This window comes from Erythranthe guttata, chromosome 4, assembly GCF_056151865.1.
Source record: "Erythranthe guttata isolate IM_541 chromosome 4, IM_541, whole genome shotgun sequence".
Classification (NCBI taxonomy): Eukaryota; Viridiplantae; Streptophyta; class Magnoliopsida; order Lamiales; family Phrymaceae; genus Erythranthe; species Erythranthe guttata.
The window spans coordinates 6002341-6017126 of NC_142536.1; the positions used below are offsets into that span (position 1 = coordinate 6002341).

The 14786-nt window shown below is 35.0% G+C and overlaps 2 protein-coding genes and 1 non-coding gene across 3 annotated transcripts; 2 read left to right on the forward strand and 1 right to left on the reverse strand.

Annotated features, from left to right (window-relative positions):
• Nucleotides 1–655: 655 nt before the first annotated feature.
• Nucleotides 656–1622, reverse strand: LOC105972278 (RmlC-like cupins superfamily protein). Its single transcript, XM_012997213.2, has one exon. The coding sequence runs from the start codon at nucleotides 1547–1549 to the stop codon at nucleotides 872–874; it is 678 nt and encodes a 225-aa protein (XP_012852667.2). The 5' UTR covers nucleotides 1550–1622; the 3' UTR covers nucleotides 656–871.
• Nucleotides 1623–2913: 1291 nt separating this feature from the next.
• TRNAL-AAG (transfer RNA leucine (anticodon AAG)) lies at nucleotides 2914–2994 on the forward strand. Its single transcript has one exon. It is a non-coding gene; the product is annotated as a tRNA-Leu (tRNA).
• Nucleotides 2995–7110: 4116 nt separating this feature from the next.
• Nucleotides 7111–13918, forward strand: LOC105972315 (ribonuclease TUDOR 1). The gene is made up of 17 exons (XM_012997257.2): nucleotides 7111–7505; nucleotides 8503–8666; nucleotides 8847–8924; nucleotides 9032–9145; nucleotides 9227–9331; nucleotides 9452–9658; nucleotides 9770–9985; nucleotides 10073–10180; nucleotides 10606–10776; nucleotides 10862–11059; nucleotides 11146–11499; nucleotides 11588–11818; nucleotides 11911–12096; nucleotides 12180–12266; nucleotides 12355–12549; nucleotides 12634–13011; nucleotides 13373–13918. The coding sequence occupies exons 2-17, from the start codon at nucleotides 8517–8519 to the stop codon at nucleotides 13562–13564; spliced, it is 2970 nt and encodes a 989-aa protein (XP_012852711.2). The 5' UTR covers nucleotides 7111–7505; nucleotides 8503–8516; the 3' UTR covers nucleotides 13565–13918.
• Nucleotides 13919–14786: the final 868 nt, after the last annotated feature.

Here is a 14786-nt window from a genome sequence, read left to right on the forward strand (position 1 = left end):
ATGATAATGAAAATATTGGTTAAAAATAATAATGTTTTCAAATTTGTTAATGATTTAACAATGTATATTGTTGGGAGAAAAATAGATTTGATCTTTAAAAACGAATTAAGAGACTTAAAAAACTCAATATGTATAAATATTTTATGAAATCATAATTAGATATAAACTATGTAACACGGACACGGAAACATGGACATTGCAAAACGAGGAAACGGAAACAGAGAAACCACATTTCCCAAAAAGTTTGATTGAGAAACACGAGGAAACGTGTAAATATTAAAAATATAGGGATACATTCATAAGTATTTTTTTCTTTTTCTTTTTTAAATATTATAACGTTTAACTTATATACTTATCGCCAATTATATATTTGTAAGTACGAATTATATATAATTTACAATTTACATTCAGAATTATCATTCCACAAATTACATTAGGAGTACATAAATTTATTTTAGTATTGAATTAACATTAAAAAAATATTAAAACACCACTAGAATGAAAATAAAGACATAAGTTTTAAGACTTTTGTAAGCGTAAACAATTCTGAGTCCTTATTTAAAACGGATTTTTGATTTGTTTTGGATAGAAACGCATCTCCAACTTTTTATTATTACTTGATAAATCCTCAAAACTTTTAAATATTTATAGAAATAGCCCCAAAATATTTTCGGCAGATGTTATGCCGTTTTCGGTTTCCGAAGCATGAAAACGCGTGTCTGAAATTTCCGTACATCATACATAAACTATACACACTCATAAATCATAATCATGCTAGTTAATATACACACAAAAACACATAACACACAGAAATGGACACAAATACACACTATGCACACACATACAAACACAATGAACATTCTCCACCACCCTACTCCCCAAACAATTCCACAACATTAACCCCATCCAAATCTCTTCTTGAAAGAGACTTCAATTTCTCCACCACCCCTAAACCGCCACCGCCACCGCCCGCAAACATAGCACCGGAAATCCGGACAAGCCCCGGATTCTGGCTATTCATCACCGAGTAAAACGTGGCACCCCCAAATCCGCCGTTAAAGCAGTAATGCAGAAGCCCCTTCGGAAACACGAACACATCGCCTTCCCCCATCCGCTTCTGGAACACCCGGTTATTCGAGTCCACGAATCCGGCAACCACCACGCCGCTCCGGACGAAGATTATCTCACTCGCCCTCGGGTGCGCGTGCGGCGCCACGTTGCCGTCGGCCTCCATGTCGGTCCGGGATGCCGACAGGCCGAGCGCGTTCAGCCCCGGGAACTCCGCTGCCGTGGCGATCGTGGTGGACGAGCGGTAGAAGTTGTCGGTGTCGCCGGACTCACTCAGCAGCGAGGATTTGAAGTCGGAGGATGTTACGTTTACCGGATTCTTGCATGGGAGGCCGTTGATGAAGATCTTTTGTTGTTGGGCGGCGTCCGTCGGGCAGAAGTCGTGGATGCTGTCGCCGTCGCCGGCGAAGCCGAGTGCGGCGAGGGTCGAGAAAAATGTTAGGAAGGACAAGGGGGTAATGCTCTGTTTGTTGATTCTCATCGTTTTTTTTTCTTTTGTTTTTTTTTTAAATTTAATTTATATGATAAAGTGTTTATTAGCAAATTTTGAATGTGGGGGAATTATATGTATTAAGAGTTTATTTTGCAACTTGTGGAAGTAAAATATTCTTTAAGATTGGAGTTTACTTCACTTTAGTGTTGTTTTCAAGAGGTTGCTAGCTTATGCAGTAAAAAGTACAATTTGCTTAGAAGACATTTTCGATTCGAGATTTGACGAGAAATTAGATGATACATCGAGTGACTGTTAACCACAGATCTAAACATAATACACACATCGTACTGTATATGTATGTGTGTTTAGTGAGTGTTTATTTAACACTTTGTGTGCATACACTTATTACTATCGGCTATTATGTTGTACTCAACAGCACAATATATAGCGCCAATCAACAATATAACTGTGGTGGTAAGCACATCAATATTGCTGGAAAATAAAATAATTTTATCGTTTTGACCGGCAATGTTGCTTCGTTTATGTGACTGTTCCTTAGTTTTACACTTAGTTGTTTTATTATTATTTTTTTTAAAATATGGTTCATATTTATATATGTATGTTAACAAGACTGAGTAAAAAAGAGAAACAAAAGGCGCTAGATCAAACACCTCGGAGAAATCAAGCTTGGCAGCATTTTTCCGGTTTCGCATCAACTTCACTGTCTTTTCATAACGGATATTGTCTTGTACGATTTTCGATAGTTCCGGAAAATGACAACCATACCCTTCCAGCCTTCCCTAGCCGTCATTACATATGCATTTAGCTCTTTGTTGTGGTCATACATCAAGCTAATCGCTCGCATTATCCATTACTATCAAAATCGGTAAATATTATTCTCATCCGTCGACCCCTTCCAATTTTTTTACATTAATGTATGCACCATTAACAATGAAAGAATGATGGTCGTTCTTTCTCACCTCAATCGTCACCACCTACGACCTTTCTTTTCATTCTTCAAATCTTTTTTTTGTTCGGTTCCCTTACAGTTGCATTTTATTTGTTGGAATTGGAGCTCGAAATATTGAATTTTACATATGTAATACAAAATGACTAATTTACTACATTACTACATATTACTTAACCATGTAAGATATCGAAGAAAAATGTGTAATTATGTTTTGTTATTATAAATTATATATTATATATATTTAATGTATAATAATTTAGTACACCAATAAAATTTAATAGGATTCATAGACTTTTTGGATGTATATATAAGAATTTTAAATCGTAATTTCCTTTGTATCTTGCCCAAGTAAATAATTATTTCAAATTTTATGCATAATCAATAACTAGTTGTAGACCAATGATAGTGTATATATAGCTTCGATATCGAATGTTTTTACAAAGTTGATATGGCCGAGTTGGTCTAAGGCGCCAGATTAAGGTTCTGGTCCGAAAGGGCGTGGGTTCGAATCCCACTGTCAACATTTCTATTTTTTTTCCGGTTTGGCCTGAAAAAGTCTTAATTCCAGTTTGCACCCTTGACATATAGTGTTTTGGAATTTTGCCCCCTGAAAACAATTAATAGCACATAGACCCTCGAAACACAATAAATCACTAACAATGCACCCTCAATTGAATAGGCCTGAAAAATGCTTAATTCCAGTTTGCACTCTTGACATATAGTATTTTGGCATTTTGCCCCTTCAAAAAAATTAATAGCACATAGACCTTGAAACACAACAAATCACTAACAATGCACCCTCAATTGAATATGGTTTAATTCCATTTTGAACTCTTGAAATATTAAATGGTTGTTTTCTTCTATCTCGATGCTAATTTCGCGTGTGAAAAGTGCGGGAATAAAAAATCACACCTAATCAGTTTTGGCATTTTGCCCCTTCAAAAAAATTAATAGCACATAGACCTTGAAACACAACAAATCACTAACAATGCACCCTCAATTGAATATGATTTGGCATTTTGCCCCTTCAAAAAAATTAATAGCACATAGACCTTGAAACACAACAAATCACTAACAATGCACCCTCAATTGAATATGGGTTTAATTCCATTTTGAACTCTTGAAATATTAAATGGTTGTTTTCTTCTATCTCGATGCTAATTTCGCGTGTGAAAAGTGCGGGAATAAAAAATCACACCTAATCAGTTTTGGCATTTTGCCCCTTCAAAAAAATTAATAGCACATACACCTTGAAACACAACAAATCACTAACAATGCACCCTCAATTGAATATGGTTTAATTCCATTTTGAACTCTTGAAATATTAAATGGTTGTTTTCTTCTATCTCGATGCTAATTTCGCGTGTGAAAAGTGCTGGAATAAAAAATCACACCTAATCAGTGAAAATATTTGGTAGAAATCATTGGAATGAAATATTAAATGGTTGTTTTCTTCTATCTCGATGCTAATTTCGCGTGTGAAAAGTGCGGGAATAAAAAATCACACATAATCAGTGAAAATATTTGGTAGAAATCATTGGAATGAAATATAATTTTAAAATTAGTTGATAAAAAAATAGTTGAAGGTTTTTTTGTTCTTTTTTTTAATTGTAAAATATAATTTTGTGATAAAAATTATAATTTTTAAATATGTTAATGAGATGTACTTTTTTTTAGCACTTTGTAGTTTCGAAATGGTCGATGAATATAAATTTTTGATTTGACATTTGACATCCTAAAAATACATTAAAAATATTTAATTATTTTCATTAGTTTTAAAAAAAATTAGAGTGCATTATGCATGATTTATTATGTTTCGAGGATGTAAAGTGCAATTAATCTTTTTCGAGGTTGTAAGGCCAAAGCACTACCTTTCAAGGGTGCTAAGTGAGAGTAAACCAATTGAAAAATATACCAAACATAAAAGAACTTTCAAAAGTTGTTTTTTAACTTGTATTTTTTTCGGAGTGGATATATCACATATCCATTTATCGTAGTTGTACATTATTATAGCTATTATATTTGGATTTGTTAATTTTTTTTAGCAAAGTACTATTATTCCCCCTTAAATTAAAATTGCATTTGAAAATGTTGAGTCAATTGATTTCAATCAATTATCTCTCTATTTTTCTTCATATGCCCTCACTCTTTAGTCAACTGATTTTACGAGTGACTCAACTATTTCAAATTAATTGAGTCTAGTAACTGACACTTCAGTCTCAACATTAAATCAATTTTACTTAAGTTGATTTAAATTAATTAGTCTTTGATATAAATCAACTGAGTCAACTAATTTACACTTGAAGTAAATCAATTGACAACTGATTCTAAATCAATTGAGTGAGATTGAAAAATTGGATAGATCGGAGTCTGAAATATGACGTTTGAGAATACGAGGTACTACTAATAAAATTGTAATGATATTGTTGTAAGAAAAATTGCGAGTGATTTTACTCAAAATAAAAAATATGCCATCATTATCTTAAAAAAAACAAATTAGGACATGGAAATTAATGTTTAATTTTGACTAATTTAGTCATTTCAAATTTCAAGCATCAGAAATTTCAAATATTTTGGAATGGAATTGAGAAGTTCTAGTTTTGATCCGATCCGATCCATTATATTCTACTCGAGTTGGTTCACAAGATTTTTTCCCCTCATATAAATGTCGTTTAATAATTTTAAAGCATAAAAAGTTCCTTATTATTCAACTTTACCGTAACATAAAAGTGATAAGATAAGAAATTTGTCAAAACTCAAAAAGTTTTTTATTTTATTTTATTTTGGTGCACATCAACCTAAACGACACTTATTGAAATGGATGGAGAAATAATTAGATTGTTGACGATGCCATTGGGTTATGTGCCTAGTTACAATCACGTTATTTTTCCCCATTTTTGAAAAGGCTAAATCGCACTAATAATCTCTCATCTTATTATTTCGTCCCGCTATACTAAGAAAAATAATTATTTAGTCTCGCTTTAGTACTTCATGTCTATATTGTCTCATTTTTAATATATATGTTCCTAACTAATTCCAGTCATATCAACAAAGTAAATCTAAATGGTTCTTTGTGTATTAATATAAATTAATATTTTGTATAGCTCTTTAAGTTATATTTTTCCTTGTTGCAAATAAATTTTGTAATTATAAAATTATTTATTAACTATTTTGTATTTTCATACTTTATCAAAAAAGTTAGCAATGGAATATTCCATTCAATCTTAAAGAAATTTCGTTAAAGTTAATAAATTTATACACCAAAGAATTATAATGAGATTAATTATAAAGATGAAGGATACAAATGAGACATGAACAATTAAAGTGAGAGGAAATATTAAAATAGGGACTATATATTATTAAAATAAATACAATTTAATAAGTTCATCAAATTCATAAAAAGAAACTATATAGTATTAAAATAATAAATATTGTCATTCATCCAAAAACTAAGGAAAGAAAGTCATAAAACATATTTCAACTTTCGTTGCTATTACTTTTCAGAAGTATATATTATATATATACACTAAATAATCGAGTCGCTATTTTTTTTTTACATAATTAAATAAGAAATAAATTAATTAAAAGATATTAATTTTATTAATTGATATAAAAAAATCCAAGAATATTTCTCATAATCACAGTTTTAGTTCTATACTAAATATTAGGGCTGGGACTGGGTTGGTTTTTATCCACCAATCGACCCATTACCGACCATATTTTTAGACAGATAATCAGTTTTTAACCAACGCATTGGATCGGGTCGAAAATTTCAACCAACCCATCTATAATGGGTTGGTTGGTGGATTCTAATATTGTCAAAAGTTGGTTGACCGATAATTATCGATTATCCAACTATACTATTAAACTTTATTAAAAATATAAAATAAAGGCCGTGTTTTCTTAAGTGGTTATTGAAATTATCAAAATAATTAGTATTTTAAATTTTAAAACAATCAACAAAGGAAAAAAAAATTGACTTAAATTTTCAACGAGTTTCTTTATGTCCAACCTTAAATAAAAAGCCGCAAAACTCCACTAAATCTCTTGTGCATTTTGAAATTACTTTGAATTTCCTACTTATTTTTTTTTCATTAAATTATTATTAATTATTTTGAACTGATAAATGATGATTGCACCGTGGCATTACGCAAAATGTGGATATTTTTACTCCAAACTTTGAATTTTTTTAAGTGAATTAGGTGGCGGGTATAAACCATCAACCGACCCATTTCGGAACCAAATATTCGGTTGCCAACCATCAACCGACCCACAAAGGTTGGGTCGGCAACGGTTTTCAAATTTGAGCAAAAATGGTTTGACGGATGGGTCGGTTTTTAGGCTGGTAATCGACCGACCCAACCCAGTCCCAGCCCTACTAAATATAAGTCTGACAAAATAAAAAGATAAAACAGTAGCACACTGAAAAAGCATGGCTCTGACGTGGAAAACTAACAAACCCAGGTCCACATGTCACACTCTCATTGGCCGACGAGTCCACGTTGCAGTTCATACTCGTCATTGCCACCAAAAATCCGCTGTCCATATCGGCGAACTTTACTTCATTCAAAGTGAACCAAATTGAATTTACTAAAATAAAATAATAAAATAAATAAACCTAAATACGGAAAAATTGAATGTTATTTTTGGGTAGATTTTCGGCAGATTTAAAATTGTACACACGGTGGCACTTTTCGGTAATTTTTGTCAAAATTGAGGTGATTTTCGGTTACGTATTGTACCCCCTCTCCCCACCCCGGCTATATATATATATAAATATCCGTTCTTTCCATGGGCATCGATATATATTGCAAATTCTGATCCGCCGTCCAGAACAACTCTTTCCTTACGAACACCCCTTTCTCAATTTCCGGTCCGAATTTAAAAAAAAAAAATTCAATTTTGTTCAATCTATTCTCTTCGAAATCAATTGATTCAATTTTGATGAATTCATCGTAATTGATACGGAAATCCGGTCGATCTCGTCTTCTTCGTTCTCGAGCTAATCGGATTTGTTTTTTGCTGATTTAATAGGTATAATTTTCCAGATCTCGGTTATTTTGAAGCTGTGTGGATTGATACATTTGTTTTGTGCTCGCTGAATTGGTGTTTGTTTTTTTTCAATTCGTTTTTGGTGTGTGTTTTTATGTGTGATGCTGATCGTTGGAGTTTGAGTTTCAGATCTCTATCTGATTTTAGGTTAATTTGAATGTGTATGTGTTTGCATGTGATTATTTGTATGTGAATTTTGATTTTATGCTGTTTTGTTCTGTTTATCTCAACACTTGCATTATGTTTTCGTTAGATCACAGATTTTTTTTATGTCCTGTTGAGTTTGATTCATTGGAGGAGTTAATTTTCTTGTTTAATGTATCAGGGGTTCTGATTTCTGAGTGATTGGATCTTATGATTTTGCAGAACATGTGGATCTATGATTTTTTTGCAATTTTTTGGTGTTTTTGATTTAGATATGGGTCTCGAGTTATCTAATTTAGTGGTTTTCTGCATGTGGTGATGAATCAAAGTATTAGATGAATCCGCTTGGTGATTTCATGGTTGTTATTATTCGTTGAAGATACCGTTTTTACAAAGATATAAAAAGATAAGGATTTATGGAATTTGTATTAGATGTAGTTTAAAATCAAGATTTGATCTTTTTGCCACGTTGTTGACCAACGGTAAAATTGAATATCTGTAGAAGTTCGTGAATTTAGATTGTTTGTCGTGTATCGACGTAGATGGTTAAAGCAATTAAAGCTGGCATTGATTGCATGTTTCTGTACTTATTGTGGCGAGTGTAGCTCCAACAGGAAACTCTAATGAATTTTGTTTTAAACCACTAAACGATGAGAGAAGTAGACGATAAGTTTTAATATAAGGAATGTGAGTTAAAGGTTCTTTCTTTTTATTATTATTTTTGCGAGTAACTTTTTATTGTTTTGCATGTGAATAACGGTTTTCCGTAGGTGTGAGATATTATGTATTGAAATGGTATCATTATTAATATTTGGTTAAAATGTGCGTTTTGCAGACTTTGCTGTTGAAATGGCATCAACAGCTGGAGCTCCGCAATGGTTGAGGGGAATAGTTAAAGCTGTTCCATCTGGCGACAGCCTGGTCATAATGGGGAACACCAAGACTGGAATTCCCCAAGAGAAGACTATCACTTTGTCATCCCTAATGGCTCCTAAGTTGGTATGTTATTTATTCAAGAAACTGTTTTCTTCTACTTCTTTTTCTTTACTTCTTTTTATTGGTATTGCTAAGTCGCTAACATGTTGTCCTTTTTACTTTGTGAGGCTTTTGGGATAATAAAAGCATGCCTTTATTTTACTCTCAACTTGGTGGGGCTTATTCTTTATTTTCCATTTGTAGGCCCCCCGCAGAGGAGGTGCTGATGAGCCGTTCGCGTGGGAGAGCAGAGAATATTTGAGGAAACTTTCTATTGGAAAGGTGATAATTACTCTTCTTTGTTTGTATCAGAAAGAATTATTTTTTTCATATGAAATGTGTCTCTCGAGACATCATGTTTTGAATATATTTGGCTTTTTGTGTTATAGGAGGTGACATTCAGAGTGGATTACGCTGTACCTGCTATCAATAGGGAATTTGGCTCTGTTTTCCTTGACAACAAGAATGTGGCTTCCCTTGTTGTTGCTGCAGGCTGGGCAAGGGTAATCTAGTTCAGAAATATTATCTCGTTTGAAGCGTTAATGTTTTGATTTGATCTGACATTTTCCCTTCATCTACTGCAGGTTAGGGACCAAGGTCAGCAGAAAGGAGAAGTCAGTCCTTACTTGGCAGAATTGCTACGTCTTGAAGAACAGGCCAAACAGCAAGGCCTTGGTCGTTGGAACAGGGTCAGTCTCATTAACATTGATCGTTTTCAAGATGTTTCTTTCATGTGCTGCATTTTGGTATTATATATTATTTGGTTTAGAAAATTGAAATAACAATCATGGCTTGTTACTCTCTTTCAGGAACCAGGTGCTTCTGAGGCCGCCATTAGGGACCTGCCGCCTTCCGCTGTCGGCGATGGTGGTAATTTTGATGCTATGGCTCTTTTGGCCGCTAAGAAAGGTAGCCCCTTGGAGGCTATTGTGGACCAGGTTCGTGATGGAAGCACCATTCGTGTTTATTTGCTTCCGGAATTTCAGCATGTCCAAGTGTTCGTCGCAGGGATTCAGGTATATATGAATTCTTTTGGGAAGAGCTTTGCCAGAGGGTTTTTTTTTTTTTTTTTTCAATAATTTATTTCCCCTTCTCATCATACATTCAATTTTTTTTTTTTCAACCAGGCTCCATCTGCTGGCAGAAGGGCTGCAGCGGAATCTGTTATTGCTACAGAGTCGCCTTCTGGTGAACAAAATGGAGATTCCACCACTGAAGCTCGTGGTCCACTAACATCTGCACAGCGACTTGCTGCTGGGACAGGAAATATGGTTGAAGTTCCCGCAGATCCATATGGGAGAGAAGCAAAACATTTCACAGAGATTCGTGTATTGCACAGAGATGTGAGTTTTTATTTTGTCTCACTGATATTTTTACACTTTAAAAATGCTTAGGTCTCTATGATATATCTGTGATGTTGTCGTTTACAGGTCAGGATTGTATTGGAGGGTGTTGATAAATTCAGCAATTTGACGGGCTCTGTCTATTATCCTGATGGAGAATCAGCAAAGGACTTGGCATTTGAGCTTGTTGAAAATGTGAGTTATTTCATAATATTAAAATGGTCTTTAACATGAGTTGAGAATCTGTTTTTTCGTGGAAGTCTTTGTTGAATTAGTTTATGAATCAAATGAGTCCTACCTTCCATCTACCTTTCCTTTCTTCAAGATCCCATAATTTGTTTGTAAAAAACTAGAATACAGCTGGACTGAGAGTTGTCGTTGTGCTAAAAATCGGGCATATAGGCTTTCTCGATACAATTATTCAATTGTTGTCAATGAAATCGGACTCGAACAGTTTGTTCGTTTACATTCAAATTGTGTGTTCAAATGTTTTTGGCATATTCAAATATACTTGCAATTTCTTGCTATCAGTTTTTTCTTTCTAGCTCTCTTTTTTTTGTTTTCTACTGCGTTCTCCTTTATATCATTATTTCTCATACTAGTTACCTTTGATGCTCTAGGGTTTGGCTAAATATGTGGAGTGGAGCGCAAGCTTGCTAGAAGATGATGCTAGACGGAAGTTGAAGACTGCTGAACTTCAAGCAAAGAAGACCCGACTAAGAATCTGGACTAATTACGTTCCCCCAGAAACAAACTCGAAGGCCATTCATGACCAGAACTTCACTGGAAAAGTAAGTTATTTGTTGGTTTTAGTGTTCAGTGGTCTTCTGTATTCTGGACTCTATTCATTCTTCGAAACCTTTGATCGTTATGCAGGTCATTGAAGTTGCAAGTGCAGATTGTATTGTTGTCGCTGATGATTCGTTGCCATTTGGAGATCCAAACGCAGAGCGACGAGTCAATCTCTCAAGTATAAGGGGCCCTAAAATGGGCAATCCTCGTAGGGATCAGAAACCCGATCCTTATGCCCGTGATGCTAAGGAATTTCTTAGAACACGCTTAATTGGCCGTCAAGTATGGTTCTTGATTTTTCTTTTTTAACGATATTTCATGTACTGAAAATAATATTGTAACGTTGACATTCACTTTCATATTTGCAGGTGAATGTTTCAATGGAGTATTCCAGAAAGGTTACCTTCGCAGATGGAGCAGCATCTGCTGCAGCGGGGCCCGCAGATTCAAGGGTGATGGATTTCGGATCTGTTTTCCTTATTCATCCGCCTAAGGATGGTGAAGATGCTGCGGCGACTGGAGCAGCCCAACAGACTGGGGCAAACATTGCCGAGCTTTTAGTTGCTCGTGGTTTTGCAACTGTTGTTAGGCACCGAGATTTCGAGGAGAGATCAAATTACTACGACGCCCTCCTTTCTGCTGAATCACGTGCAATTTCTGGGAAGAAGGGCATGCATTCTGCCAAGGACCCACCTGTGAGACATGTGACAGACCTTCTAACGGTTAGTCTTTTCTTCTAAGTGTTATTGTTGTGGGTGATAAATGTTAAAAGACTGACACTTGTTAAATAATTTTTGTCTGTTCTGTAAGGCTAATGCAAAGAGAGCAAAAGACTTCTTACCGTCTTTGCAACGCAGCAGAAGGATGCCAGCTGTTGTTGAATACGTACTCAGCGGACATCGATTTAAGATTGATATTCCCAAGGCAACATGCAGTGTTGCTTTCTCGTTATCTGGTGTTAGATGCCCAGGCCGTGGTGAACCTTATTCTGAAGAAGCCATCGCTTTTATGAGGCGGAGAATAATGCAGAGGGATGTTGAGGTACTATTTTACCCCTCTTATCCTAGTTCTTTGTTGTTTGTACTCACTCGTGTGTCAGTGTTTGATTCGTACGCACCTTTTACATGCAACAGATTGAAGTCGAAACTGCTGATCGAACTGGAACTTTCTTGGGAACCTTATGGGACAACAAAACAAATGTGGCTATACCACTTTTGGAAGCCGGGTTGGCCAAGCTTCAAACTTTTGGCTTGGATAGGATCCAAGATGCTCATCTTCTTACTCAAGCCGAACAGTCGGCTAAACAGAAGAAGTTGAAGGTGAATTAAATATTTAAGTCATTTCTTTTTCTGCAGTCATTCTTGTTATGTTCTCTTCTCCTTATCGTTGCATATTTTTTCAGATATGGGAGAACTATGTCGAGGGAGAGGATGTTCCTAACGATTCTGGTTCGACTGTTGAAAGAAGACAGAAAAAAGAGGAGTTAAAGGTATGTGAATTACTAGAGGTGCTCTTGACTTGGTATGTTTTTTTTTTATTTTTTTTCGTTTATAAAATTAATCATATGTTCTTCTCAGGTTGTGGTTACCGAAGTGCTGGAAGGTGGAAAATTTTACGTTCAGTCAGTAGCCGATCAGAAAGTGTCCGCTATACAGAAGCAGCTTTCTTCTTTAAGCCTTCAAGACACTCCTTTAATTGGTGCCTTCAATCCCAAGAAGGGGGATATTGTTTTGGCTCAGTTCAGTGCAGATAAATCTTGGAACCGTGCAATGGTAAGACGAGTAAGACGTTAGTTTCAGACAACATTGTTGTTACATGTTTCTAATCCGTTCTGACTTTATTTTTTATGCTTGAAGATTGTGAACACACCACGTGGTGTTGTGGAATCTGGAAACGACAAGTTTGAGGTGTTTTACATAGACTATGGGAATCAAGAATTCGTTCCCTTCAGCGAACTTCGCCCCCTCGAAGCTTCGGTGTCATCTGCACCCGGCCTTGCCCAGCTTTGCAGTCTAGCACACATCAAGGTTCCTGGCTTGGAAGACGATTATGGACAAGAGGCAGCTTTTCGCCTGAGCGAACTCCTTTTAAGTTCTGCAAAAGAATTTAAGGCTGTGATTGAAGAGAAGGACACATCAGCTGGCAAAGTCAAAGGACAAGGAACCGGGACCGTGTTTTTGGTCACTTTGATCGATACTGAAGCTGAGACAAGCATCAATGCAATTCTGATACAGGTATATTTATCGAGTACAAACTCTTTGAAGAATTTTTTTTTGTTTTTTTTTTAGTTTATTGCATTTAATACCCCATGTGTTGTCTCGAATTGCTAAAAGACCGCACATGTTATTTTATTCACAAAGCCCTCCTTGGAATGATTTTTTTTTAGCACGCACCCCCCTAAATAGTGAGTTTTAGAGTAGTATGCTAGAAAAAATTGAATCGTGGGTCGGGGCTTTTGCCAATAAAATAACATGGGGGGAATTTTTTGACAATTAGAAAAATTACAGGGGTGGCGAATGCAATCACCCCTTTGTTTTTAATGATTAATTAATAATCAGCTGTAATTAATTAATCTTTCTTTTATTTCAATTGCAGGAGGGACTTGCTAGGTTGGAGAAAAGGCGAAGATGGGAGCCCAAGGACAAGCAGCAAGCTTTGGATGAGTTGACTGAAGTTGAAGAAGCAGCTAAGAAGGCGAGGCTTGGTATGTGGGAGTACGGTGATATTGCTTCTGATGACGAGGACAACGGTCCTCCTGCAAGGAAACCCGCTGCTGGAAAACGGTAATCAAATAAAAAAAAAAAAAAAGACAGAACTTTACTTTTATTTCCAGCCTGTACCATTACTAGGTAGTAACTTACGGGCCCCACATCGGTCCGATTACGAGCCGGTCTTGAAATCAATTACAGGTAGAGATGTTTTAATTATAGAGAGCAAACTTTTAAGAGGCCGATACTGTTTCGACTTTTACTTGTATCTTATAAAAACTCGGCCATAAGTTGGTTGTTTGTAGGTGAGGAAACATTTTTGTTTTATTTATTTTACTTTTTCTTTTAAAGTTGGATCTTAATAAGGCAGCTGCCTACAACTTTGTCTTGAACTTTTTGTTGTTTTATCTATTAGAAAAGAATTTTTGTTTAATTTTCGTGTTTTTACATATATATATATATATATATATATATATATATATATATATATATATATATATATATATATATATACATTTTGTCTCCGTAGTTTTTATTTATTGTGGTGGATGTTGAATTTCATGCTATTTAGTTATGTTTATTATGTTTCATCGTTATTTGGTGGCGTTTCATATTTTACTACCACATTTGAGAATTTTGCAACTCGAATTGAAGAACACAATTTGAATCGACGTAATCGGTTATTAAAGGAGAGAGTTACGCTCAAAATATCTTATTTTACCGTCTCATTATTTATTTTTATTATCGTATGTAACTATTACGCAACTCAAATATCGGGTGTATAAAATATAATGGTGGTGATATATTTTTCAACTTTTCAACACAACTTAAATCAATGTGATCAGGGGTCGCATGGAAAATAAAATTACATTTATCGGCTTTCTATTTCATCATTGTGTAGCCATCTATCGGCTTTCTAATGCGACTTGAATTGATGTAACTAGAGTTTATGTGAGAGAGGTAAAATATTGCAACTATTGTAAAAAAAATTGTGTAGTTTACAGTCATACTTATTTTACATGCGGTCATTGTAACTCATTTTAGCTTATTTTCTGCACTTTCAGTTCACCTTAATACTTGTTTTGACCCATGATTATATAGATTATAGGGCAAATTACGGTCAGCCCCCTGAGGTAATGTCAAATTACGAAAACTCCGTATGTATTGTCTTACACGTCTACTCTTATTGTGTCAGATTTACCAACTGAAGGAGGGAGTTTTTCGTAAGAAAATACATAGGTTAAGGGGTAGTTGTAATTACCCAAACAGGAGGGGGGTTTCGTAATTTGATACTACCTCAG

What these genes read in the sequence shown, in the direction of transcription:
- LOC105972278 (XM_012997213.2), bottom strand. Translation starts at nt 1,549, where the DNA reads ATGAGAATCAACAAACAGAGCATTACCCCCTTGTCCTTCCTAACATTT.
- LOC105972315 (XM_012997257.2), top strand. Translation starts at nt 8,517, where the DNA reads ATGGCATCAACAGCTGGAGCTCCGCAATGGTTGAGGGGAATAGTTAAA. An exon ending in TTCGTGTATTGCACAGAGAT is followed by an intron (nt 9,986 to 10,072) that starts GTGAGTTTTTAT and finishes TGTCGTTTACAG; the next exon opens with GTCAGGATTGTATTGGAGGG. An exon ending in CTAAACAGAAGAAGTTGAAG is followed by an intron (nt 12,097 to 12,179) that starts GTGAATTAAATA and finishes ATATTTTTTCAG; the next exon opens with ATATGGGAGAACTATGTCGA.